Source organism: Scyliorhinus torazame, chromosome 12, assembly GCF_047496885.1.
Source record: "Scyliorhinus torazame isolate Kashiwa2021f chromosome 12, sScyTor2.1, whole genome shotgun sequence".
Lineage (NCBI taxonomy): Eukaryota > Metazoa > Chordata > Chondrichthyes > Carcharhiniformes > Scyliorhinidae > Scyliorhinus > Scyliorhinus torazame.
Window position 1 is genome coordinate 11428962 of NC_092718.1, and position 25689 is coordinate 11454650.

Below are 25689 nucleotides of genomic sequence, written 5' to 3' on the forward strand. Positions count from 1 at the left end.
GAAACCGTAACCTTGCTTGACTGGGTCAATGAGCAAGATGTCGGGTAAATGGGATATGGTGAGAGTTAAGATAATGGCAGCAGAGTGTTGGATCAGCTCAAGTTTGAGGAGGGTGGAAGAACCCAGAGATAACAAAGACCTGGATCTATTTGTTATTGAGTACAATTGAGATAAACTTAACAGAAATGTCTTGTCTTGCATCTCCTTCAACGCTTTTTAAAAAAAACCTTTAACTTCCTAACTCGAGATAAATCCAAGTAATTGCTAGAAATGTACAGTGACAAGAAATTGTAGTTTAGGGGCTTGTTTGTGGATCCCTTTGAAGAATTTTGATGAAGGGCAAAGAGATTTCTCTGTGTCATTGCTATCATGTTTATTTTTAATTTAGAGTACCCAATTGTTTTTTTCCCCCAATTAAAAGGGGCAATTTAGTATGCCCTAACCTGCACATCTTTGGGTTGTGGGGGTGAAACCCACGCAGATACGGGGAGAATGTGCAAACTTCACTAGGACAGTGACCCAGGGCCGGGATTCGAACCTGGGTCCTCAACGCCATAGTCCCAGTGCTAACCACTGTGCCACGTGACGCCCATTGTTATCATGTTTTACAGACTGGATGGGCAGCACGGTGGCGCAGTGGTTAGCACAGCTGCCTCACGGCGCTGGGGCCCCAGGTTTGATCCCGGCCTTGGGTCACTGTCCGTGTGGAGTTTGCACATTCTCCCTGTGTCTGCGTGGGTTTCGCCCCCACAACCCAAAAGATGTGCAGGCTAGGTGGATTGGCCACGCTAAAATTGCCCCTTAATTGGAAAAAATGAAATGGGAACTCTGAATCTTTTAATATATACAAAATGTTTTACAGATTGTAGTGGGCCTGCTGTTTTTTTTTTAACCAACGTTTTGTTTATCGTTTTCACTTCCATGTGTGTATTGGTTTTCTTGCATCCAAGTGTTTTTCAGAGAATTATAAAATGATACGACTCAGAAGGAGGACATTTGGCCCATCGTCTCTATGCTGGCTGGCTGAAACAACTTTGCAGGGCCCTGGAAATATTTCCCTGTCCTGCAGTTACCAAATTTGCTGTTGGGTCTGGTCCACAGGCCTTTTGCGCAATGCAATCCAGGTTGTAGCAGCTTGCTATTTCCTTTTATAAAAAAAACATTGATTTCCTTTGGTACTTTTGCTAATTATCTTAAAACTGTGTCCTCTGATTGCCAGCGCCCTACTTTAAAAAAAACATTTTTATTCTCCTTTTTCACATTTTCTCCCATATTTACACCCACCAACAATAATCAGTAACAAATATATCAATCCCCATGTCAATAACAACGATCCCATTCTCCCACCAAACCCCAAACATTAGCCCGCATGTTCGCATAAACAAATGACAAAAAGGAATCAGGGATCACCCATAGTCACCATTAACACACACTGCCCCCCCCTCCCCCCAACCCTCCCAGCCATCCCCCCCCCCCCAACTAATGTTCGATGTTATCCAGTTCTTGAAAGTGCATAATGAATAATGCCCATGAATTGTAGAACCCCTCCATCCTTCCCCTCAGTTCAAACTTAACCTTCTCAAGAGTCAAGAATTCCAACAGGTCCCCCCGCCACGCCAGGGCACAGGGTGGAGAGGCTGCTCTCCATCCCAGCAGGATCCGCCTTCGGGCGATCAACGAGGCGAAGGCTACGATATCTGCCTCCGCCCCTGTTTCCAACCCTGGCTGGTCCGACACCCCGAATATGGCCTCCCGGGGATCCGGGTCCAGTTTCATGTGCACCACCGTGGAAATTTCCCTAAACACCTCCTTCCAGTAATCCTCTAGCTTTGGACCGGACCAAAACATATGAACGTGATTAGCAGGCATCCCCCCCCCCCCCCCCCCCCCCCCCCCGCAACGCTCACACACATCTTCTACTCCCTCAAAGAATTGGCTCATCCTTGCCCTCGTGAGGTGTGCTGTGTATTCCACCTTCAGCTGTATCAGCCCCAAGCTCGCACACGAGGTGGAGACATTTACTCTCCAGAGCACCTCACACCAGAACCCCTCCTCCATATCCTCTCCCAATTCTTCCTCCCACTTTGCCTTGATCCCGTCTAGTGGTGCCTTCTCCTCTTCCAAAATAGCTCCATACACCGCTGACACTACCCCCTTCTCCAGTCCCCTTGTCATCGGCACCTCCTCCAGCAATGTGGAGGCTGGTTCCTCCGGGTAGCTCTGTATCTCCTTTTTGGCAAAATCTCGAATCTGCGTGTATCTAAGCATATCCCCCTGCTCCAGCCCATATTTCGCTTCCAGCCCCTTCAATCATGCAAACCAACACCTAAGAAACAAATCTTTTAGCGTCTTAATCTCCTTCTCCTCCCATTTCCGAAAATTTCCATCCGGGTTTCCCCGAATCGGCATTTCCCTTGACCCTGCCCCCAACCCGAAGTGTTGGCGAAACTGCCTCCAAATTCACAATGAAGCTATTATTACCGGACTCCCTGAGTATTTCCCCGGGGCTATCTGGAGCAGCGCTGTTGCTAGTGCTTTCAATCCCGACCCCCTGCACAAACTCTCCTCCATTCTCACCCACTGGAAATCAACCCCTCTGACCCAGCTCCGCACCTTCCCCACATTCGCTGCCCAGTAGTAGTACATCGGGTTCGGAAGACCCAAACCCCCTGCCTGCCTTCCCCTCTGTAGCAACCACCGTTCTCACTCTGGCCACCTTCCCTCCCCATGTGAACGAGGTAATCCTCCCCTCAATCTCTCTGAAAAAAGCCTTTGGCAGGAAAATCGGCAGGCATTGAAAGATAAACAGAAATCGCGGCAGCACGTTCATTTTAACCGCCTGTACCCGACCCGCCAGTGACAGAGGGAGACCATCCCACCTTGCCAGATCGGCTTTCACTCTCCCCACCAAACTAGAGATGTTGTACCTGCGAAGCCTCCCCCACTGCCAGCTCCCTACTTATCTCACCAGCTCGACTTTCCTCCTCGAGCTCTACAAATAGTTTTTTAGCAGAGAGACTAGGAGAACACTCCCCACCTTGTGCTTTTGCCTCCTGAACCAGTGAACAGGAGGATACATGGCCTGCTGTGATTTCTCCTTAAAAGATAACACTTGAGATCATAAAGTCACCGGATGAGTTTGGACCTCGATTGTGTCATTCCACGGCAAGATGGGATTTAATTAATAATAATGGTCTTTAGTGCCACAAGTGGGCTTACATTAACACTGCAATGAAGTTGCTGTGAAAATCCCCTAGTTGCCACACTCGGGTGCCTGTTCGGGTGTACACAGGGAGAATTCAGAATGTTCAATGCGCCTAACAGCATATCTTTATTGGCCCCCACCTCCACCCCCAAGCCCAACGTTTCCAACAGGCCATCTCTCTCTCTCTCTCTCTCTCTCTTTCTCTCTCTCTCTCTCTCTCTCTCTCTCTCTCTCTCTCTCTCTCTCTCTCTCTTTCTTCCCCCCCCCCCCCCCAACACACCTCCCCATGTGTGTCACATGGGAGTGGTGAAAACCGTGGGCAGAACTATGTGGGTCCCTGGGGTGGGGGCAGAAGACTGTGTAAAACTTCTGCAGGTGTTAATCTCAACGCTAACTGCGCACCCCGACCTGATCTGGCAGTGACGGTTGGGCAAGCATGCGGGCGATGGGGTGTGTGAGAGGCTGAAAGTGGCCGACACATCCACACTCCAATTAGGGCTATTAATTGGCCAATTAATGGCCAGTGGGACAGACAGCAAGCCGCAGTCTCAGTTATGTAAGCTTGTTGATGAAGACCAAGATGTGGATTAAAGGCATCAAGAATATTTAATGGTTGAATGCAAAGAATCGGTGAGAAGGAAGGGGTTGACTAGTTTGAGTGGCCGTAAAACTTGGAGAGCAGAGAAGGCGGTCGAAAATAAGAGGTTTAAACATTGGACAACAGAGTGGGTGATTATGGCGATTAATGGCGAGTGGGCAGCACGGTAGCATTGTGGATAGCACAATTGCTTCACAGCTCCAGGGTCCCAGGTTCGATTCCGGCTTGGGTCACTGTCTGTGCGGAGTCTGCACATCCTCCCCGTGTGTGCGTGGGTTTCCTCCGGGTGTTCCGGTTTCCTCCCACAGTCCAAAGATGTGCAGGTTAGGTGGATTGGCCATGATAAATTGCCCTTAGTGTCCAAAATTGCCCTTAGTGTTGGGTGGGGTTACTGGGTTATGGGGATAGGGTGGAGGTGTTGACCTTGGGTAGGGTGCTCTTTCCAAGAGCCGGTGCAGACTCAATGGGCCGAATGGCTTCCTCCTGCACTGTAAATTCTATGTTAAATTCTATGTTAAAGCCAAAATTAAACCTGGCGTGCACGCACCCTGGTGCGGATGGAAGGGAGTCATTTGGTGGGAGTGGGGAGGGAGCGGGACGGGAGGGAGAGATTGAGTGCGGACAGAGCGTGTCGAACCAGCAGTTGGAGCTGTGAGTTGCAGGAGGGTGTGACCATGTTAGAGAGAGGTGGAGTCAGCCTGGTTCAGGAGAGCAGCAGGGTAGAAATGGAACCGAGGAAGGGAAATAAATACAATGCAAGTTGCACCCTGATCCTTCCCTCACATCACTAAAATAAAAAAGGGTTTGAAATTGATCCCAACTCTGAAAGTAAACACGGTGCGTACACACCTGGGTGCCTTGTGTCAGATGTTGGATAGAAACTCTCCTGTTCTTAAATTTAAACATGTTCAACTTGATTAGTAACCCTGGGTTCATTTTAACAAGTTGCAAAGCTTTTGGCTATTAGTAGACGGATTTATAGATAGCGGCAATACAGGGTGGTTAGTAGAGGTTTGATTGTGTTGATATTGTTGCATGGGATCCTGAGAGAACCATAAATACATCATTATCTGACAGAGAAATACTATTCATGGTAATAAAGATTTTAGAAGAATGCGTGCTTACTAAGCCTGGAATGCTTAATTGCACTGCAAATCACAATAGCTCTGAACACTAAACCAATTAAGTGGTTGCCGATCTGCTTGTGTTTATAAATATTTGGCAAAGTTGAAACCGGACTTCACTTGATAAAAGCAAATTATTGCTTCGCTTGATGATGCTGAGGCCATTCAGAAAAGCAGCTTCAAATTGAATTCTTGGTTCTTATTTTTTTGTGTAAGTACAGCAAGGAGATTTTTTAATTTGGCACCATAAAGTCTAGCTTGGGGTGCACTAACTGAGCGTGCCTCCAGTGCAATACTGCGCCACATCTTGTAGACCAGGAAGGGATATTTCAATGTTTAGTCAGTTACCAGCATGAAGCTTGGGATCCTTGTGCCAATTTGGATTTTGTGCCTCCTAATTTAGTTCAGTTTTAATGTTGATCTTGGAACAAATTTGAACTCAAGTGTTGCACAATTGGATCATCAGTGACGTCGGATTTGACTGCTCCAAAGTGATCTGGCAGAAGCTTAAAAAGGGAAAATAATCAGTCGGTGACTGGAATGCTCTCGTTTTGAGACTTCTGTCCCATTTCGGGACCGGGAAGGTAGTGTGTCTCACTGCGGCCGCCGATGGGACAACGTACCAAACCCTACGGCGCCAGCCTAATTAATTATGCACCCAGGTGTTTAGTGCCGTATTTGGTGTCAGGGCAGACCCGGATGGAGTGGCGTCTGCCGCTGTGGCTGAGTGCTATATTGAAAAGGCACCCAACATAACTGACCCACCATTGAAGGAAGAAGGTGGACCTCCTGAAAATGGATCTCTGGGAGCACTCTTGAGACCCGAAGATGGACTGCCTGAGAACGACTATGGATATGTGGGAACATGCGGAGTTTGGAAAATGCTCTCCTCCAGGACACCGAATCTGGAAGATCCTTCCCCAGATATTGCCACGACCCACTGCTGTGCTGCTCCGGGGTCCAGGATTGTGGGCGGCCTCCATCCTGAACTCTAGGCAACCCCAGGCATTGATCAGTTTAGTCCCGACATCTGTACGTGTGTCATGCCGACTTGCTTTCCTGCCGGCATCACGGAGAATCAGGCATGGGGGTCAAGCCTGCATCTGCTTCCCAATAAAGGATGCAAATTAATTTCAAGCCGGCCCCTGGCCTCCGTCGGGGGTTTGGGACAATTCTGCCCAGTGCTGGATCCTTCCATTTGTCTTAATGCACAAATGTTGTCCTGAAATTTCTTCCTCTTGAAGGAAAGGCTGTTGTCGAAAACAGAAAGAGGTCCAAATTTGACACACTCGTGTTCTGTTCTTGCGGACATTTAGGCCTTGGTCAAGTTGGTGAGGTTGAGTGGTTTGATGATGGCCACCTACTGAAGGCATATTATCCATCAATATTTGGCCAAGTATAAAGTTATGGTTGAGATGTGGTAGACGCCATTTGTAATCTCTAATCTTGTCAAAAGGAGATGTGTAAAATGGTAGCAGCTATGCGAAAGAGGAGAGTGGCTGTGTATGAACATGTTCAAATGTGCTGACTACAATTCAGAGTTTAACTTTTCTTTTTCAGTTTCCATGTTGCTGCAGCTAAAGGAGATGTCCCCTGCATCAATGCAATGCTTTCTCATGGTGTTGATGTCACGGCAATAGATGCAGCAGGTACATATTTGCTTTATTTTCCCTTCATTACTTGATTGACTCAACATTTTTAGCTTCCGCTCTCCCCCTTCCTTGGGGCACTTGGGATTTCTCCATTAAGAAGTGGAAACAGAAATAGGTTGATTGTTCCCGTGAATAGTTTGTGATTAATCTTCAATCTTGACTTTATTGCAGTGTTAATGTAAGCCTACTTGTGACAATAAAAGATTATTATGTGGGCAGCACGGTGGTTAGCACTACGGCTTCACAGCGCTAGGGTCCCAGGTTCGATTCCCGGCTGGGGTCACTAGCTGTGCTATTGGGTAATTTGGACATTCTAAATTCTCCCTCTTGTGTACCTGAACAGGCGCTGGAATGTGGCGTCTAGGGGCTTTTCACATAACTTCATTGTAGTGCCACGTAAGCCTACTTGTGACAATAAGATTATTATTACTTTCCTGCCCTATCCCGTGGTTCCCTTTTGTGTCCAAAATTTCTATCAAAATGACTCTGGCTGAACGCCAACAGATCCCTGGGGTAGAGAATTCCAAAGATTCACAGCTCCCTGAGGGACAAAATTTCTCCTCCTCGCAGTCCTAAATTGGCAAGACGGAGCCATTATTGTGCGACGGAGCCATTTAGCATCCCAGAGCCTGTAGTCTAGGCTCACACTCCACTCAATACTAAGGGGCTGCTGCTGTGTTGGTGGCACAGTCTTTCAGATGAAGCACTAAAGGCCCAACTACCCCCCTTGGATAAATGTAAGAGCTTCCACCGTACTGTTTCAAAGAAGCGCAGAGAAGAGCTGGCCAATGTTCATCCATCTACCAACACCGCTTAAATATATTCTTGTCATCGATTGCTTTACTGTTTGTAGTAGCTTGCTATGCACTTAAAACTAGCTGTATAAAACACTATGCTGCCCAGATGCCAGGAATACAAATGCTATTGTGTCTTTCTCTACATAATATTACCCAGTGAAGCCCTGTAGGCCCAAGGCGGTGTTTATGTTTCACATGAGCCACTTCCCAAACTACTTCATCTTGCTTCCTCCCACATTTTGAAACCAGTACTTGGGTTCAGTTTGGTGCATTGAAGATTGATTCTAGTCCGAGAACTTCAATCTTATTCCATAGGATCCAACCAGTGCAGAAGGAGGCCATTCGGCCCATTGAGTCTGCATCGATCCTCTGAAAGAGCACCCTCCCTGGGCCCCACTCCCCCGCCTTATCCCCGTAACCCCACCTAACCTCTTTGTACACTAAGGGGCAATTCAGCATGGCCAATCCACCTAACCTGCACATATTTGGACTGTGGGAGGAAACCCACGCAGGCACTGGGAGGAGGTGCAGATGCTGCACAGACAGTGACCCGAGGTTGGAGTGGAACCCAGTCCCTGGCACTGAGCGGCAACAGTGCTAGCCACCGTGCTGCCCTATGACAGAAGCTCACATTCATAGTTCTCCTTTTGACTCCAGCGAGGCTGTGTACAGGATTATTATCCTGTTCCGTTTATTGACCATTGACGGTGAGTTTTATACTTAACCGTATATATTTGCAGATCGGCATTTTTAACAATTCCTATAGGACACGGGTGGAACTAGCAAGCATCCACTTACTGTTTTTCCCTTGGTTGTGCAAGTGGCTCATGGTCAATGATCACTGCAGCCTTTGTGGTGGTGCTTCGTAGCTGTTTGTTTTTAACAAGTGACCAAATCACGACCATTTCAGGGGAGCTTGAGTCACGACAGATTCTCTTTCTTACAGGAAGGGAAAAGATTGGGGATAAAAACACTTGTTTATTTTACACCAGCCTGGCAGCTTTTTATTAGTTTTTCTGATCCCAAGTTCGGTTTCACAACTTCCCAACTCTCTCCCTGACAGAACTTTGAGAGTACCGGCACCACAAAGGCTGGGACAGTTCAGGTGGCTCAACATCACCACCTTCGAGGGCTCACGCGTGTAATATGGTTGACTCTTAACTGACCCTGTGAAATGGTGCAGTAAACCTCTTCGTTCAAGGACAATTAGGGATGGGCAACACATGCTGGCCTTGTCAGTGATGCCCACAACTTGTCAAAGGATAAAAGAAAATTGTTCTCCAGCATCCGCAGTCGTTTTGGAGGAGCGAGCTTCAGATTTCCACTCCCTTTTTTGCATACGTGTGTGTGTGTAGAGGGAGAGAGAAGAAAGTGCCCCCAGATTTCACACTGTGTGATTGGCTCTAATTTTTGCATTGTGGCCTCTTGTTCGGGATTCCTACATCAGAGAAAATGTTTTCCCTGACTGAATAGATTGCTTAACCCTCGAGTCTGCTTCGTGTTTCCTCAACTGACTTGTTTCGAGCACTTTGTTAAATCGCTCCTCAGCTTTTTAAATTGGGAACCCAGGTCACGTTTGTCTCAACATACCTCAATTCAATCCTTTAAACTCTGAGACCGTGCTGGCGGATGTGCATCGTATGCCTTCAGCGACCAGTATCTCTCATGTTTTTGAAAAGGTTTATAAATAACCAGTGAGCGTTTGTAAGGCTGTGGTAGCGAGGCTGCTGTGGTAGCGAGCGAACGGTGCCTGTCCAATTGCACAAGAAGGTAATCACAAGCGCTGGAACTCTGCATCGTTGAGTCTTGTGCCATTTAAGTGCTGCATTATAAATGGTTTTGTCCCATTCCAAACTATTGTAAAGGTTGGAACAGCAGAATATGAGTAATGAAGTGCTGTTTCATGAAACTTTAATGGCAATAAAACATTCTTAATATATATTGGAAAGGTTTTCTATAAACATCGCATAAATGTTCTTTGTTAAAACAGGAACAGATTAAGACCATTTCTATTTGTACATGTTTACCTTAAATGTCCGTCTCCCATCAAGCCGCCAGCGTTCAGTGTACTACTTAGTAAAAGGCCCTGGCTAGTCTGGGCTGCTGCCCTTGACTTTCTTTAGCTTTGTTGCCCTCAGAAATTGACTTGTGGGTGAATCGACGCTCTATCCATCAGTCCAAATCCTGGAAAAGCCCCTCTGCCTGCTACCTGATGAGGTTCGTCCTCAAATGAAGGTGACCAACTTGGAGACTAAGCTTAATGAAAAGATACAAAAAAAAAATTGTTCTTTACCTCCCCATTCCCCCCCCCCCCCCACCCCCAAAAAAAAATCTAGTGGAATTTTCAAGATCTCCATCTGCATTCCGCTTTGGTCAGTTACATAGCAAGGAAATTGAATGTTGTCAAGTTTTTAATCCATATTTCCATGTCTCCTCTTCACCTTCAGATCTGTTCTGAACCAGAAATAGAATTGCAAAGAACTTGCTGTCCAAATTGGCATTTGGCTCATCTCCACACAGGCTTCCTTTCACACCACTTCACCTGGTGCTATTAACGGATCCTTCTCCCTTCTGTATATCTCGTTTCCCCCTTAAATACCTTCTTGTGGCAGTGAGTTCCATATTCTCGCTACTCTCTGGATAAGGAGGTTTCTCCTGAACTTCCTATTGTATTTGTTAATGACTCTCTCAAATTTATAATTCCCCCACAAGTGGAAACGTTTTTTTCAGCATCTAAGCTATCAAACTTTGTTATCGGGTCTTGAGGAGAGAATAGAAATCCAGCCTGTGCAGGCCTTCCTGTTGATATAACCTTTCAGTTCTGGGATCATCTGTGTAAATCTTTTTATATCCACTCCAGTGGTGTTTATATTTTATGCAGTTATATGTTAAAGACTTATTAATATAGCATTAGCTGCTTTTGCTGTTTCAATCCAACCTCCTAATCCTTTGTTTTTAGACCTGTTTCTTTTGTACTTTTGTTTAGTTCTGAGATCACAGTGCGAGTTAAGCAGCCTTCTCACATCTAGATTATCCTAGCCCCATGACATTCGAAAGACCTCGACTTCACTGTTTCCGTTTTGGTGTAACAATTTGCATTTCTGTAGCCCCTTTATTGTTAAAAGATGGCCCCAGGCACTTCACAGGAGCATAATCGACCACAATTTGACATCAAACCACCTAACCTATTTGGGGGAGATGTCCGAAGTAGAGAAGTTTTAAAGAATGCCTTAAAGGAGAGCAGAGAGATTTTAATCACTGCGCCACTGGTGGTCGAGAATTCCTGAGTGTAGGGTTTCTCGACCACCAGTGGTGCAGTGATTAAAATTGGGGCTGCACAAGAGGCCAGGAATCTTGGAGGGTTTGCAGCGATAAGTCCAATTCTTCAAGTGCCTCTTGACCAATCCCAGGGTTGTCCTTTCACAGACTGATCGGTCAGAGGAAAGATTTGTATAGAACATAGAAAATACAGTGCAGAAGGAGGCCATTCGGCCCATCGAGTCTGCACCGACCCACTAAGCCCTCACTTCCACCCTATCCCCATTTTACCCAATAATCCCTCCTAACCGTTTTGGTCACTAAGGGCAATTTAGCATGGCCAATCCACCTAACCTGCACATCTTTGGACTGTGGGAGGAAACCGGAGCACCCGGAAGGAACCCACGCAGACACGGGGAGAACGTGCAGACTCCGCACAGACAGTGACCCAGCCGGGAATCGAACCCGGGACCCTGGAGCTGTGAAGCCACAGTGCTAACCATTGTGCTACCGTGCCTCTCATAAAAGATACAAATTGACTGCTTGTTCTCAGAGCTGATGGAAGGCCCCTGGGGGAGGGGGAACGGTTGAGGCTGGACTGGTGAATAAAAGTGCTGGAAATACCTTGTCCGCTGTGACTTATTATTGGGATGCCTGACCAATTGCTGTTTAATATCCAATTTTGTTTTTCAATCTATTCAATGTAGCTTTTCGTTATAGCAGTTACAATTGGCCCATATAAATATCAAGCGATAACCGTTCTGTGCTGGCGAGTCTGTGTGCAAACGTGTGTGTGCAAACGTGTGTGTGTGCATCAAATTTCGATGCCAGTCAAAGACTCTGCCCCGTTAGCATCACAGCAGACCCTGTGCCATTGCATCCAGTGACACTGATTTTAGGTTACCTGTGCCAACAACGTGGTCAGACTGGCAAACTCTCGCCGGTCCTTTTTTGTTCTGTTCTTGATGGGTTTGTGCTCCAAGTCCCAGCCCCAGGGAGCTGGATGACCTGTTCCCAGGGCTCTGCCATTGTCACTGCCTAGCCGTCTCCTAATTGGGGCAGGCTGTGATAATGCTCTTAATTGAAGAATTTTATATTCTTCAATTCCACCTCCTCGTCAGTTCAAATTTAATCTCCACTTGGCACTCTCCTTTCGCAGCGCAGCTGCAATTAGGAGCTGGATGTATTGGCTTGAATCCACATCCTGCCACTCCGCTTGCCTGGGTGTGTTGAACACATTTTTCACTCGTCTCAGAGGAAACTGATTTCCTCTCGCTTTGGAGGTGAATGATGCTGGGTGAACCCAAGTCTCTATCTGGGGTCATGTCCAGTTCTGTGTTTACACATTTCTAACTTTAGGTATCCTGTGGCTGAAGTGTACGACGCCAACTTTGCACTTCTAAATTTGCCACAGTCCAGTTAACTGTGCTACGGAGCTGTTCATGTAAACGAGTATTGTCGGGTATGATTTAAACATAAAGGGTGGATTTCAACCAAAAGAATTCTACCTCTCATTTTGGGAAGGTTTGGTGGGATGTTTCTCATTGGCCGTTTGGATGATATTCACACCGTTGTTCAAGGGCACGTGGTCATTTTTTGGGGGCTTGGGGGAGTTTCTCGTTTTTATTTAAAAAAAAAAAAAAAAAAAATGAATTTAGAGTACCCAATTCTTTTTTCTTTCCAATTAAGGGGCAATTTAGCGTGGCCAATCCACCTACCCTGCACATCTTTGAGTTGTGGGGGTGAGACCCATGCAGACACTGGGAGGATGTGCAAACTCCGCACGGACAGTGATCCAGGTCCTCAGCACCGTGAGGCAGCAGTGCTAACCACTGCGCCACCGTACTTCCCCGTTGACAGTCCAGCCCACACTTAGAAAAGTTTTCGTTACTGGGGAGCTGAACTCGCGGCTAAAGTTTTGAAAGGGTGCCCCCCAATCTCCAAGTTACACACGCCACCCATGGGCAGTGTCATCTCTCAACCCCGCTATGGTGTTGCTGAGGGTTCTCTTTTCTCTTCCCCCCCCCCCCCCCCCTCCTTTTTCCAGGACCCTGACCCTTAACCACACCCAAGCTTTGAGGCCTTAACCCTTGGCAGTGGCACCCTGGGAGTGCGAGAAGGAGGTGCCAGAAGGAGAGCCAGGGGACCACCCTGTCGACCACCCTGTCCTGCATGCTCTTCCCACGTCTGCATGGGTTTCCACTGGGTGCTCCGTTTTCCTCCCACAGTCCAAAGATGTGCAGCTTAGGTGGATTGGCCATGATAAAGTGCCCCTTAGTATCCAGGGACATGCAGGTTAGGTTATGGGGATAGGGGGAGTGGGCTTGGGTGGAGTGCTCACTCAAAGGGTCCGTGCAGACCTTGGGGCCAAATGGCCTCCTCCTGCTCTGTAGGGGTTCTATGGATAAATATTGGTCTGGACACAGCAAAACCTCCCCTGCTTTAATTCTAAATAGATGCTACCTAAGAGGGCCGATGGGGCCTCAGTTTGGCATCCTTTCTGAAAGACGACATCTCCAACAGTGTGGCAATCCTTCAGTACTATTGCTGGGTCCGTTGACATATATTTTATACTCGAGCCTCTGAAGTGGGACTGGAATCCTGACCTTCAGACGTGGAGGTCCGAGCGTAACCCACTGACTTAACAGCTGGCCCCCGGAGGAACATGTAAATGCAATATTGAGAAATTCTCGACCGTGTTATCTTCGGTTAAGGAATCTATTGAGATTGAGTCTGCTTCGTGTTTGGGGTTCTACTCTTGCAAGTAATTTTTTTTCTCTTCCCTGCAGGACGGAGTGTGTTAAATCTCGCTGCTCGAAATGGACAGCCACTATGTTTGCAGCGGTTACTCCAGGTACTTGGAATCTCCTATAATAAAAACAGAAATACTGTAATACTCGCAGTGTCTGACAGCATCTGTGGAGAGAGGAAGAGAGTTTACTTTTCGAATGGAGTATGGCACTTGTTCAGATCTAAAGTTGGAATCTCCTGTGCTGTCTAATGACCCCGCTGGAGTAAACATCTCCCAAAAAAATCATTGTCTTTGTTTGTTAAATTATACACACTAACATCTGGTAGCACAGTGGTCAGCACTGTTGCTTCACCGCTCCAGGGTCCCAGGTTCGATTCCTGGCTTGGGTCACTGTCTGTGTGGAGTCTGCACGTTCTCCCCGTGTCTGCGTGGGTTTCCTCCGGGTGCTCCAGTTTCCTCCCACAAGTCTCGACTAAGACATGCTGTTAGGTGAATTGGACATTCTGAATTCTCCCTCAGTGTACCCGAACAGGCGCCGGAGTGTGACAACTAGGGGCTTTTCGCAGTAACTTCATTGCAGTGTTAATGTAAGCCGACTTGTGACAATTAAGATTATTATTATAGAACATAGTGCAGAAGGAGGCCATTCAGCCCATCGAGTCTGCACCGACCCACTTAAGCCCTCAATTCCACCCCATCCCCGTAACCCAATAACCCCTCTAAACCGTTTTGGTCACTAAGGGCAATTTAGCATGGCCAATCCACCTAACCTGCACATCTTTGGACTGTGGGAGGAAACCGGAGCACCTGGAGGAAACCCTCGCAGACACTGGGAGAACATGCAGACTCCGCACAGACAGTGACCCAGCGGGGAATCGAACCTGGGACCCTGGTGCTGTGAAGCCACAGTGCTATCCACTTGTGCTACCCTATTATTATGATGCTGACAAAGCTTCAAGATATACATTGAGTAGGAGCTTGTTAGTGTAGTATGCGTGCGTGAAGCATATAGCTTGTAAATTTGGGAGTTTCCCTATACTTGCAGAGGATCTCCCTCTCTCTGAGCAAAGGTCGAAGAGCTGTAATGTAGCTTTATCACCAGTGTTCCCTTGCAGAGGAGGAGTTTTCAAAAAAAAAAAACTTGCGTGAGAAATGAGGCTTCATTTGGGAACAAAAGCTTTTCCCTGCTGTTCTAAATAATATATGCAGATTAAATATTAATTCTGCATTCGAGAATGTCTCATTGTTGCTCACCTAGTTTAAATAAATCAAATTGTTTTACAGCAAAATTGCCCCGTTGACAGTGTCGATGTTCGCGGCAGATCTGCCCTTCACGACGCAGGTCAGTACAAAACTGCTTAACTTAGTTGTTTATTTAGAGGTTTCGGATGGAGTTTCACGGAATTCTGGTGTTTCATACATCCAGACCTGTGTTGTCACTGGAACATCAATGAAGAGTAATGACAAGTCTTCATGTTGTTCACTCAGATTGTTAAAACACAAAGCAATAGGTTATGCCCGCCTACATGTTTGTGGGGAAAGTAGTCCTGTGACAGCCCACTTGTGCAAAGATGTATTGTTTGTTTGTGGCTATCTATAGCTGTCGGTGGCATTGCTAGTGAGCTCTTTAGAGTTGATTTCAAGGGTAAGGCAGTTCTCTCACTTTCTTTCTTCAAAATTGAAATGCTTCAAATACATTGAAGTATTTAAAAATGGAGCAAAGTAGATTTGGGGCAGCAAGATCAATTAAGTATACAGTTTTTGGCGTGTAAGACATGTAGCTCAAGCCCAAATATCCATTATGATTCAGTGTTTTATCTGAACCCTTTCCTGTCTGCAAATCATTCATCTAAATTTCGTCATCTGAGCAGTTACGTATTTTTTTAACGAAAGACTTGCATTTAAATAGATGCTTTCACAACTTTGGACATCTCAAGGGCACTTTGCAGCTAATGAGCTACTTTTTGAAGCGTAGCCATTGTAACTTACGAAACACAGCAACCGATTTTGTGCTGAACAAGATCCTGCAAACCTCAAGGCTGCAGGATGTACATGTGACTAATGGGGGACATGGGTGAGGTGACTATCTCGATGTTGGTTTCACTTTCCTGTGCTTTATCCCTCTGAGGTTGCTGGACCCCATTTTAAAAAATTTTGCACGCCACCTCCGGAGATGCCCAGCATCACAGATGCTAGTCTTCAGCCAATTTGATTCACCCACGTATCAACAAAAACGGCTGAAGGCATTGGATAGTGTGAAGACTAAAGGCCCCGTAATATCCCAGAAATAGTATTGAAGACTTTGGCTCTGGAACGTGCTGTGCCCCTAGCTCCTTCAGCCTGCTCTTAATCACCAGCAAAGTGATGGAAGGGGCTGTCAACAGTGCTATCACGCAGCATTTGCTCAGCAATAACCTGCACGTTGATGCTCAGTCTGGGTTCCGCCTGGGTCAGTCAGCTCCTGACCTCATTACAGCTTGGTTTAATCATGGACAGAAGGGTGAACTTCAGAGGTGAGGCGAGAGTGAATGCTCTTGACGCAAGGCAACAATGGTGAGAGGAAGAGTTGATGTTTTGAGCCTGATATGACTTTTCTAAACTGTTCCGAGAAGACGACAACCTGTCACACAGAACAGGAGTAGGCAACTCAGCCCCTCTAGCCTGCTCCGCCATTCAATATGGTCATGGTTGATCTCATCGCAGCCTCATCTCCACCTTCCTGCACACTCCCCATAACCCTTCATCCCTCTACTAATTAAAAACCTACCCATCTTAAGTTTGTTCAGCGTTCCGGCATGGTTTAGCACAGTGGGCTAAACAGCTGGCTTGTAATGCAGAACAATGCCCGCAGCGCAGGTTCAATTCCCCGTACCGGCCTCCCCGAATAGGTGCCGGAATGTGGCAACTAGGGGCTTTTCACAGTAACTTCATTGAAGCCTACTTGTGACAATAAGCGATTATTATTATCCACTGCACTCTGGGATAGAGAATTGCACAGATTCACAATCCTTTGAGTGAAGTAATTCTTCCCCATTTCTGTTTTAAATCTGCCACCCCTTAGCCTCTTGTTCTAGAATGTCCCACAAAGGGAAACATCTGCTCTATGTCTACCCTGTCAATCCCCTTTAGCACCTAGGGTACCTCAATTAGATCTCCTCTCGTTCTTCTAAACTCCAGCGAGTATAGTCCTAAACTGCTCAATCTATCTTCATAGGACAAGTCCTTCATCCCTGGAACCAATCGAGTGAACCTTCTCTGATCCGCCTCAAATCTACATCCTTCCTCAAGTAAGGGGTCCAGAACTGTGCGCAGTGCTCCAACTGCAGTCTCACCAATGCCTGTTATAATTGTAACAGCACCTCCCCTGTTTATACTCTATCCCATTAGCAATGAATGCCAAAATTCCATTTGCCTTCCTTAAAAACCTGCTTCACCTCCACTCAAACTTTCTGTGATTCGTGGACGAGTACACCCAGATCCTTCTGCACCAAAACCCTTTGAGGTTTCTCTTCATTTAGATAATTTGCTTTTTTATTCCTGTGACCAAAATGGGTAACCGCACGCACTTATCCACGTTACGTTTCCTCTGCCAGATTTTGGCCCACTCGCTTAACCTATCCATCTCCATTTGTAAATTTCTTATTTCCTCATTGCAACATGTTTTCCCACCTATTTTGGTGTCGCCTGCAAATTTGGCTGCAGTACATTCTATCCCTGCATCACGTTAATATAGATTGTAAATAGCTGGGACCCGAGGATTGAACCCTGTGGCACAACACTGGTTACAGCTTGCCAACCAGAAAGACCCATTTATCCCCACTCTCTGCTTTCTGTTGGTGAGCCAATCCTCTATCCAAGTAAATGCGTTACCTCAACCCAACTGGGATCTTACCTTGTGTATTAACCTTTTATGCTGCACTTTCTCAATGCCTTCTGGAAGTCCAGAGAACACTACATTTATAGTACCCCAATTATCCACTTTGCTTCTGAGCAAATTAGTCCAACGCAATTTACCCTTCATTAAACCATGTTGACTCTGACGAATTATGTTTTGACTTTCCAAATGTCCCATTACTACTTCCTTAATAACAGATTCCAAGAGTTTCCTAATGATGGATGTTAAACTAACTGGTCTATAGTTTCCTAAATTCAACCTCTTGGGTTCTCTTCAAATGCATTTCATCCCATTTCCTGCTCTTGTCCCCTGACTGTTGTTTCTCTCTCTTTTTCTAAGTAGCCGTTTGTTGTAAAAGTAACGGAGCTGTATTGCTTGTTGGGGATAGTCACGTGACGAGCAATTTTATTGCATAACATCGTGTCAGCAGTGGTTCAGTTGGTAGCGCACTCGCCTCTGTCACGAGGCTCCGGGTTTCGATTCCCACGCCAGGGCTCGAGTATAAGAATCATGGCGAATGCTCCATTGCAGTGCTGACGGAGTGCTTGCACTGTCTTTCTGATGAGGCAATAAACTAAGGTGGCACCTGACTGCTGACGCAGATGTAAAAGACCCCAAGGCATTATGTTGAAAAAGAGCAGAGGAGTTGTCCAATATTCATCCCTCAGTCAGCGTGACACGGAATAGATTATCTGGTTAGTATCACTTTGCGGACTGTGGGAGTAATGCTGAGCTGCCGCATTTGCTACAAAGTGAGTGCACTTCAAAAACTACTTTGCTTGCTGTAAAGTGTTTTCAGATGTCTGGTCTTCATGGAAAACACTACATATGTGTCGGTTTTCATTTTGCACAACGCATTGGGCATAACGCCCTGGCTCTCGCAGCATCGCATTTGGGAGGTACCCCCCACTCCAGCCGCCATTGTCCGAACCCCCACATCCCATTCACTTAACGCAGGACCTTGCAGTCTGCTGCTGACTGCCAGCCTGAGGCGGTTACAGGCCGATATTAACAGGTTATTTGCTCCGTGTTGGTTGGTGTTCATACTCAGTCCAAACCCCCACCTTCGTCCTTTTTTTCATCCATCCCAATCAGCATATCCTTCTGTTCGCCTCCAGCTTACATAGCTTTTCCTGAACTGCTCTGAATGCTCTTTCCCTCCTGGTTATAATGAGTTGCACATTCTAATCACTCTGGGTAAAGCAGTTTCTCCTGAATTCCCGGTTGGATTTATTAATCGCTATCATGATTTGGTCTTCCTCACAAGCGACTTTTTTTATGTCGACCCTATTGCACAATCTTATTGCCGGCCTTGAGATGCAGTCGTGGCGCCCGGACCACCAGACCAAAAACTCCGGGTTGAGGCTAACGTTAGGACTTGTTGGTCACGGAAGGAGCGTTCACAAGGCAATTCAACTGGCTGATAATCAACTTGGGAATCTCCCCGACACTCCCCCCCAGTGTTCCCCAAAAGGGGAAAAACAGTGCGTGGGTGTGAAGGTACTCTTTTTAAAAAAAAAAAAAACAATCTTCAGACCTCCACCAGGTTACACCCCAGCCTTCAAATGGAAAAAAGAGCCCTGGTCTGTAGTCCTTTATTAAAGGTTATGTGAAATATGGGTCATCGTCCCAGAAGGCCCCAGGCTGCTTCGCCCTTCCTTTTAGGGGAAGAGCTGACTGGTGGTGATTTAACCTGAGGATCCACCACACCTCGGGCGAGGGGCAAGGTTGAGAACACTTGAATTGATCCTGTACATTCATATGAGGAGAGATTGACTAGGTTGGGATTGTTCTCGCTGGAGTTCAGAAGAATGAGGGGGGGATCTCATAGAGACTTATTCAATTCTAACAGGATGAAACAAGATAAATGCAGGGAAAATGTTACCAATGATGGGTGTGTCCAGAACCAGGGGTCACAGTCTGAGGATTCAAGGTAAACCATTTCGGACAGAGATGAGGAGACATTTCTTCACCCAAAGAGCGGTGAGCCTGTGGAATTCATTACCACTGGAAGTAGTTGATGCTAAAACATTGAATATATTCAAGAGGCGGCTAGATATAGCACTTGGGGAGAATGGGATCAAAGGCTATGGGGATAAAGCAGGATTAGACTATGGAGTTGGATGATCAGCCATGATCATGATAAATGGCGGAGCAGGCTCGAAGGGCCAAAAGGCCTCCTCTTGCTCCTATCTTCTATGTATCTACGTTGGCCTCGCTCTGCATCACAAACCAGCTGCCCAGCCCAGTGAGGTGAACCGGCCCCTTGTGTGACCAACTGCAACTGTTATTGTGCATTCATTAACACGCAAACAAAATGTCTTGTGATCTGAGCGAATTAGTGCTGAAGGACTTCATGAATTAATGAGGAAAATTGTGCTGCAGCTGATCTGAGCTGTTTTCTGAGTGTTGTCATCTTTGTGAATAAAATTATCTTGCCTTTTGCCACTCTGAAGTCAAGTAGTACTTCGATGAGTGACGTCTCACAATATCTCCTTTTTACAGTTTATATAACTGGTGATAATTTTAGAGTGTCGCAGTTTTTATTGGAATGTTTAACTCAAACGTGTTGAAGGCGGCTTTAATGTTCCTATTTGGAGGTCACAATGCATCAGTGTGATTTTGCACATAGTAAGGAGGTGACAACTAGATTCATTGCAAGCAAAATTAATGGAAGTGCAAGTAACTGAAAGTAGTACGCATTCCCACCCTCGGTTATCTTGTAACCTTGAGTTGTGTGGATGTTGATTGACCGTGTCATTTTTATGTGACCATCACAGCGTGTGCTTCCCCTCCCCTCCCTGTAGCCTCGCTTTCTTGAAATTGCAACCATCTCCAACCTAGTTGTCTCCAAATCTCTGGAACACTCTCCCCTTCCTCAGGCATATTTCAGACTTAGCCCCAACTGCTGCTTTCTGATATACTCCAACCTTCTCTTTTACTCTTGACCTTGATGGCGTCTTTGCCCTTAATATTTCTCAGATTGTCGCAAGCTCTTTGTTTCATGGAAATATTATCTTTACTTTATCGCGTGAGGGATTAATAATGGACTCATCTCCTTACTTGAGTGTGTGTGACAAGACAATGATTTGAACCCTTTGGGTTGCACTTTCCCAATTTCGTGCGTATCCCATGTCCGCCTCATCATCTTCATCCGTGTTGTGACGTGGCTACTGAGGAGCACACTATCAAGCTCCGAAGCCTCGTACAAGCAGCTAAGAAGATATTCGAATAGAGAAATTATCCAAAGTCCACTGCATTGTGATTTTTTGTGGGGGGGGGGGGGGGGGGGAAGAGCGATACGGTGTCGTAGTGGTGATGTCGCTGGACAATACTCCAGAGGCCCAGGCTCATGCTGGGGTTCAAATCTCACCATGGGAACTATTGAAATTGCAATTCAATCAGTAATCTGGAATTGAAGGCTGGTTTCTGGTTGACAAAAGAAAACCCATCTGGTTCACTAATGCCCTCTAGAAAAGCAGATCTGGATAGAGCATAGGGTGTCCTTTTATGCCGATGGCTTGTTATACGTGTCGGAACCGAGTGTGTCAATTAGGGGGAATACTCGAGCTGCTTCGGGTGTTTGAGTCTTTCTCGGGGTACAAATTAAATCTAAACGAGTGAATATTTTTGTATTGGCCGGGGGTGCGAGCAGGGGTGGTGGGGGGGGGGGGGGGGGGGGGCTGCCATTCCGTAGGGCAGGGACTCACTTTAGATACCTGGGGGTGCTGGTTGCTCGGGATTGGGGAGTGGGGGGGCTCCGCAGGTACAACATTTCTGGGGGGAGAGTGAAAGCTGATCTGGCAAGGTGGGATGGTCTCCCTCCGTCACTGGCGGGTCGGGTACAGGTGGTTAAAACGAACGTGTTGCCGCGATTTCTGTTTATTTTCCAATGCCTGCCGATTTTCCTGCCAAAGGCATTTTTTAGAGAGATGGAGAGAATGATTACCTCGTTCATATGGGGCAGAAAGGTGGCCAGAATTAGAAAGGTGCTGCTACAGAGCGGAAGGCAGGGGGTTTACGTCTTCCGAACCGGATGTATTATTGCTGGGCGGCGAATGTGGAGAAGGTACGGAGCTGGGTCAGAGGGGTTGACACCCAGTGGGCCAGAATGGAGGGGAGTTTGTGCAGGGGGTCGGGATTGAACGCGCGAGCAACAGTGCCACTCCTGATGGCCCCGGGGAAATACTCTGAGTTCGGTAGTAAAAGCTTTGTTGAGAATTTGGAGGCAGTTTTGCCAGCACTTCGGGTTGGGGGCAGGGTCAAGGGAAATGCTGATTCGGGGGAACCATTGATTTGAGCCAGGGAAGAGGGATGAACATTTTTAGAGATCCTCCAGCTTTAGAGAGGGGAGGGGGAAGGAATTAGTACACCAAAAGATTTGTTTCTTGGGGGTCAGTTTGCAGGATCGAACGAGCTGGGAACGAAGTATGGGCTGGAGCAGGGGGAAATGTTTAGATACATGCAGGTTCGAGACTTTGCCAGAAAGGAGATACAGAGCTTCCCAGTGGAGCCAGCTTCCACATTGCTGGAGGAGGAGCTGGCGACGGGGGGGGACTGGAGAAGGGGGTAGTATCGGCGGTTTACTGGGCTATACTGGAAGAGACAGAAGACCCGCAAACCACAGACCATGTTCATATGTTTTCGTCCTGTCCAAAGCTGAAGGATCACTTGAAGGAGGTTTTTAGGGTAATCTCTAAAGTGGTGCATGTGAAACTGGACCCGGGCCCTTGGGAGGGCATATTCGGGGTGTCGGACCAGCCAGGGTTGGAAACGGGTGCAGAGGCAGATGTTCTAGCCTTCGCCTTGTTGAGATTGGAGAGCAACCTCTCCACCCTGTGCCCTGGTGTGGCGGGGGGACCTGCTGGATTTCTTGACTCTTGAGAAGGTCAAATTTGAACAGCGGGGGAAGGATGGAGGGGTTCTACAATTCATGGCAGTTTTTCGTTATGCACTTTCGAGAATTGGATTACATTGAACATTGGGGGGCTGGGAGAGTTGGGAGGAGGGGGGAACTGTATATGTTAATGGTGACTATGGGTGATTCCTGATTCCTTTTTGCTTTTTGTTTATGTTAACGTGCGGGCTAATGTTTGGAGGTTTGTTGGGAGGATTGATATGGAGATTGATATTGCATTCGTTGCTGATTATTATTTATTGTTGGTGGGTATAAATTTGGGAGACAATGTGAAAAAGGAGAATAAAAATATTTTAAAAAAAAAAACCAGAAAAGCAGATCTGTCATGTGCCCTCTGAACTGGCAAAGCGAGCCACTCCTTTCGTGGGCATTTCAGGATAGCCAGCAAATGCGTGCCTTGTCAACGCCCCCCCGCTTCAAAAGTCCCATGGAAGTGTTTCAAGAGTAGACCCTGTAATCTGCTCTCCCATTCAGTGAGAATATCAGTCCGACTCCCTGTCCTGTCCCCATGTCCTTTGATTCGTTGAAAGACTTAACGATTGGATTAAGCTGGAGAAAGTGCTGTCCGAGAAGCATGTTTGAGGTTTGTATGTACTTAACATCCGACCCGTGCAGAGAATTGCATCGAATTGACTTCATAGCAATGGACCCTTCCGTAGAATTGGCTGGCCCATGCTCCTCAAACAATGCAAACTCTTCTGGGACAACTTTGGGGGTTCCGTTTGCTGTTTGATTGAGTTAAATTTGGGATCTTCATTGTTCATTGACATCAAACTGAAAGAATTATCCAGATTGTTTAGTTTGCGCTTTAATTGTGATTTGTACTTTAGCGGTGGCTGGCTGCCTGGCATGCGTGAAGCTACTGTTGGACCATGAGGCGACTGTGAATGTCAAGGATGGGGTAAGTGCTGGTGAAACCTTGGAGATGTGGCTGTCCTTGGTAAATGAATGGGTCGAAGTTGGAAATTTCAAAACAATTTGCATTTTATCTCAGCTAAGCTATCTGTTTATTTTGACTGTTAAAGTGAGTGAACTTTGTAGTACAGAGCTCGAGTTTGGCTGAAAAGAGACATGCTGTCGAAGCTTTTCGAATTACACTCATCAGGACAGATGCAAGAATACCAAATTTTAAAGGGAACAACAAATCATCTTGCATGAGAAAAAGGGTGCTGATTGGTTGGCAAGTGGACTCTGGTCAGTCAAATCCAATTGAAATGGAGCGTCTAAAGAGCTCCCTTTTCTTCTATGTGCTAGTTGGGAAAGCCATAATAGATTTTCTACTACAGTGAAGTCCAGCCATTCGGGACGACTTCTGTCTCAATTTTATTTACTTTGTTACGAGTCCCTGGGTTAGTGCGCAGTCAATTCCAGCCCCGCTTGGCCCGGAGTAATAACCCAATTGAAATTAATAGATATTTCTTAGAAAAATACCCGAAGGTCCTTATAACCTCAGTTCTGGTTTCATCCTTCGAAAACCTTGCACCTTCTCTGGTGCGTTTGTATCTTTTTTGAATAGGGAGACCAGAACTGTTCAAAGTGCTCCAAGTGTGTTGTAACCAAGGTTCCAAGTAAGCTCAACATCCATGCCTTTCAATTCTAAATGTTCAGAAAGTAACCTCGGTGCTTTCTTGCACTTTTAAAAAATCTCGGTCTTGTTCACCTGTGTTGCTACTTTAAGAAGGCTGCATGGCATTAACCACTGTGTGCTCCATCTTCTCTGTTGCAGGATGGGCGGACCCCTCTTGTACTGGCTACGCAGACGTGCCATCCAGATGTCTGCCGGCTTTTACTGGAGCGAGGAGCGGACATCAACTCGGGGGATAAGCAAAACAAGTAATCCTCTTTTTTTCTTAAAAGTAAATTTTAAATGCAAGTCCTGAGAACGATCAGTGCCCATCAAGTTACATCGCAGTCAGAAATTAATGCCTTTTCAAGTGGGCAAATTAAGGAGCGAGAGAAACATTATTAAATTAAGCGTACCTTCACACAAAGCAGCTGCCGTTTAATCAATGTCTTGCTGAGGGGCAGATGATGCTGATTTGTTCCCTTTGCAGCTTCAATCTTAGCAATAGCAGCCCATCACACCATCCTGCCTCCCATCCATTGACTCCATCCACACCTCCCGCTGCCTGGGGAAAGCAGGCAGCACAATCAAAGACCCCCTCCCACCCGGCTTACTCACTCTTCCAACTTCTTCCATCGGGCAGGAGATACAAAAGTCTGAGAACACGCACGAACAGACTCAAAAACAGCTTCTTCCCTGCTGTTAGCAGACTCCTAAACAACCCTCTTATGAGCTGATTAATACTACACCCTGTATGCTTCACCCGATGCCGGTGTCTATATATTTACATTGTATACGCCCTATTATGTATTTTCTTTTTTCTTTTTTTTCATGTACTTAATGATCTGTTTGAGCTGCTCGCAGAAAAATACTTTTCACTGTACCTTGGTACACGTGACAATAAACAAATCCAATCCAATATGAGTTGACCAAAGTAGAGATTTCTTTTGCATTGGCGCACATGTCTTGAATTCTGCTTATTGTTGGGAGTGCCAGAGATTTGTTTCAAACTGGTTGGTGTTTATGTAGAATGTACGGACACAGACGCCCAGTCTCTGTGAGCACTCCCAAGCATTTGTATGCAAGGCCTACTGATTGGAATTTTTAATCCCTGGTATGGGTCCTGAACCCACAGCCTTATGACTCAGAGGCCACTGAACCAGTCTGATAAACTTCCTCAAAGGATGTAAGCATTGAACCAAGATAAATGGGACGTTTGTTTCTTCATTTATTGCCGTGCCGCGTAAGCAGCCTTAAAAGAGCTGTGTATGGTCCCATTGCTCTTCATTATCTTATTTGACCTTTGCTGCTGAAGGCATGTTTGACAGAGATAATAGAGGCTGTCTTTTTTTCTTTCTCTGCCTGCCAGAGAAACTAAACAAATAGAGTTGGATAGTGGGTGTACAATACATGTATTATCTTTGGTACTTAAGTCAGCAACTGTTGGGACAGGAGAATATTATGATGGGAAAATGTTGGGCATGCCGTGACCTTTTAACACACCACTAGCTCCAAGCCTGTTGGAACAGGAAAGTTGTACCCAGGGTGTAATTTCTCCCATGGGGCCCAGGATTAACCTGTCACCTCCCTTTTCAGGACTGCCTTGATGGTGGGCTGTGAGAATGGTTGCAAGGATGCAGTGGCGGTCCTACTAAATTCTGGTGCTGATGTTACCTTGACGGATGACTATGGTCACAAGAGTTTGCATTATGCTCAACTCTCCAAAGACCCAGAGCTGCTGGCTTTGGCTCGGGCTGCAACGGAGAAGAAAGTGAAAGGTGAGATTATTGATGCACCTACAGACTGTGGGTATGGAGCGCTGGTGGCATTTGTGTTAGGACAGCATTCAGTTTGTGTTCTGGAAATAACAGCTGTGATGTGAACTGGCAGACTGCCTGATGTCCTTTTCTTTGTTTTGCATCTCCT

General features: G+C 46.4%; 1 protein-coding gene across 3 annotated transcripts in view; it reads left to right on the forward strand.

Moving 5' to 3' along the window:
* Window positions 1-25689, forward strand: part of LOC140387390 (uveal autoantigen with coiled-coil domains and ankyrin repeats protein-like) — a 196602-nt gene that overhangs the window by 108808 nt on the left and 62105 nt on the right. For all 3 annotated transcript variants that reach the window (XM_072470420.1, XM_072470423.1, XM_072470421.1), the window contains exons 3-8: window positions 6488-6576; window positions 13424-13488; window positions 14671-14728; window positions 23030-23100; window positions 23926-24032; window positions 25360-25541. In XM_072470420.1, the coding sequence (XP_072326521.1) occupies window positions 6488-6576; window positions 13424-13488; window positions 14671-14728; window positions 23030-23100; window positions 23926-24032; window positions 25360-25541 (572 nt within the window). The remainder of the gene's footprint in view (window positions 1-6487; window positions 6577-13423; window positions 13489-14670; window positions 14729-23029; window positions 23101-23925; window positions 24033-25359; window positions 25542-25689) is intronic.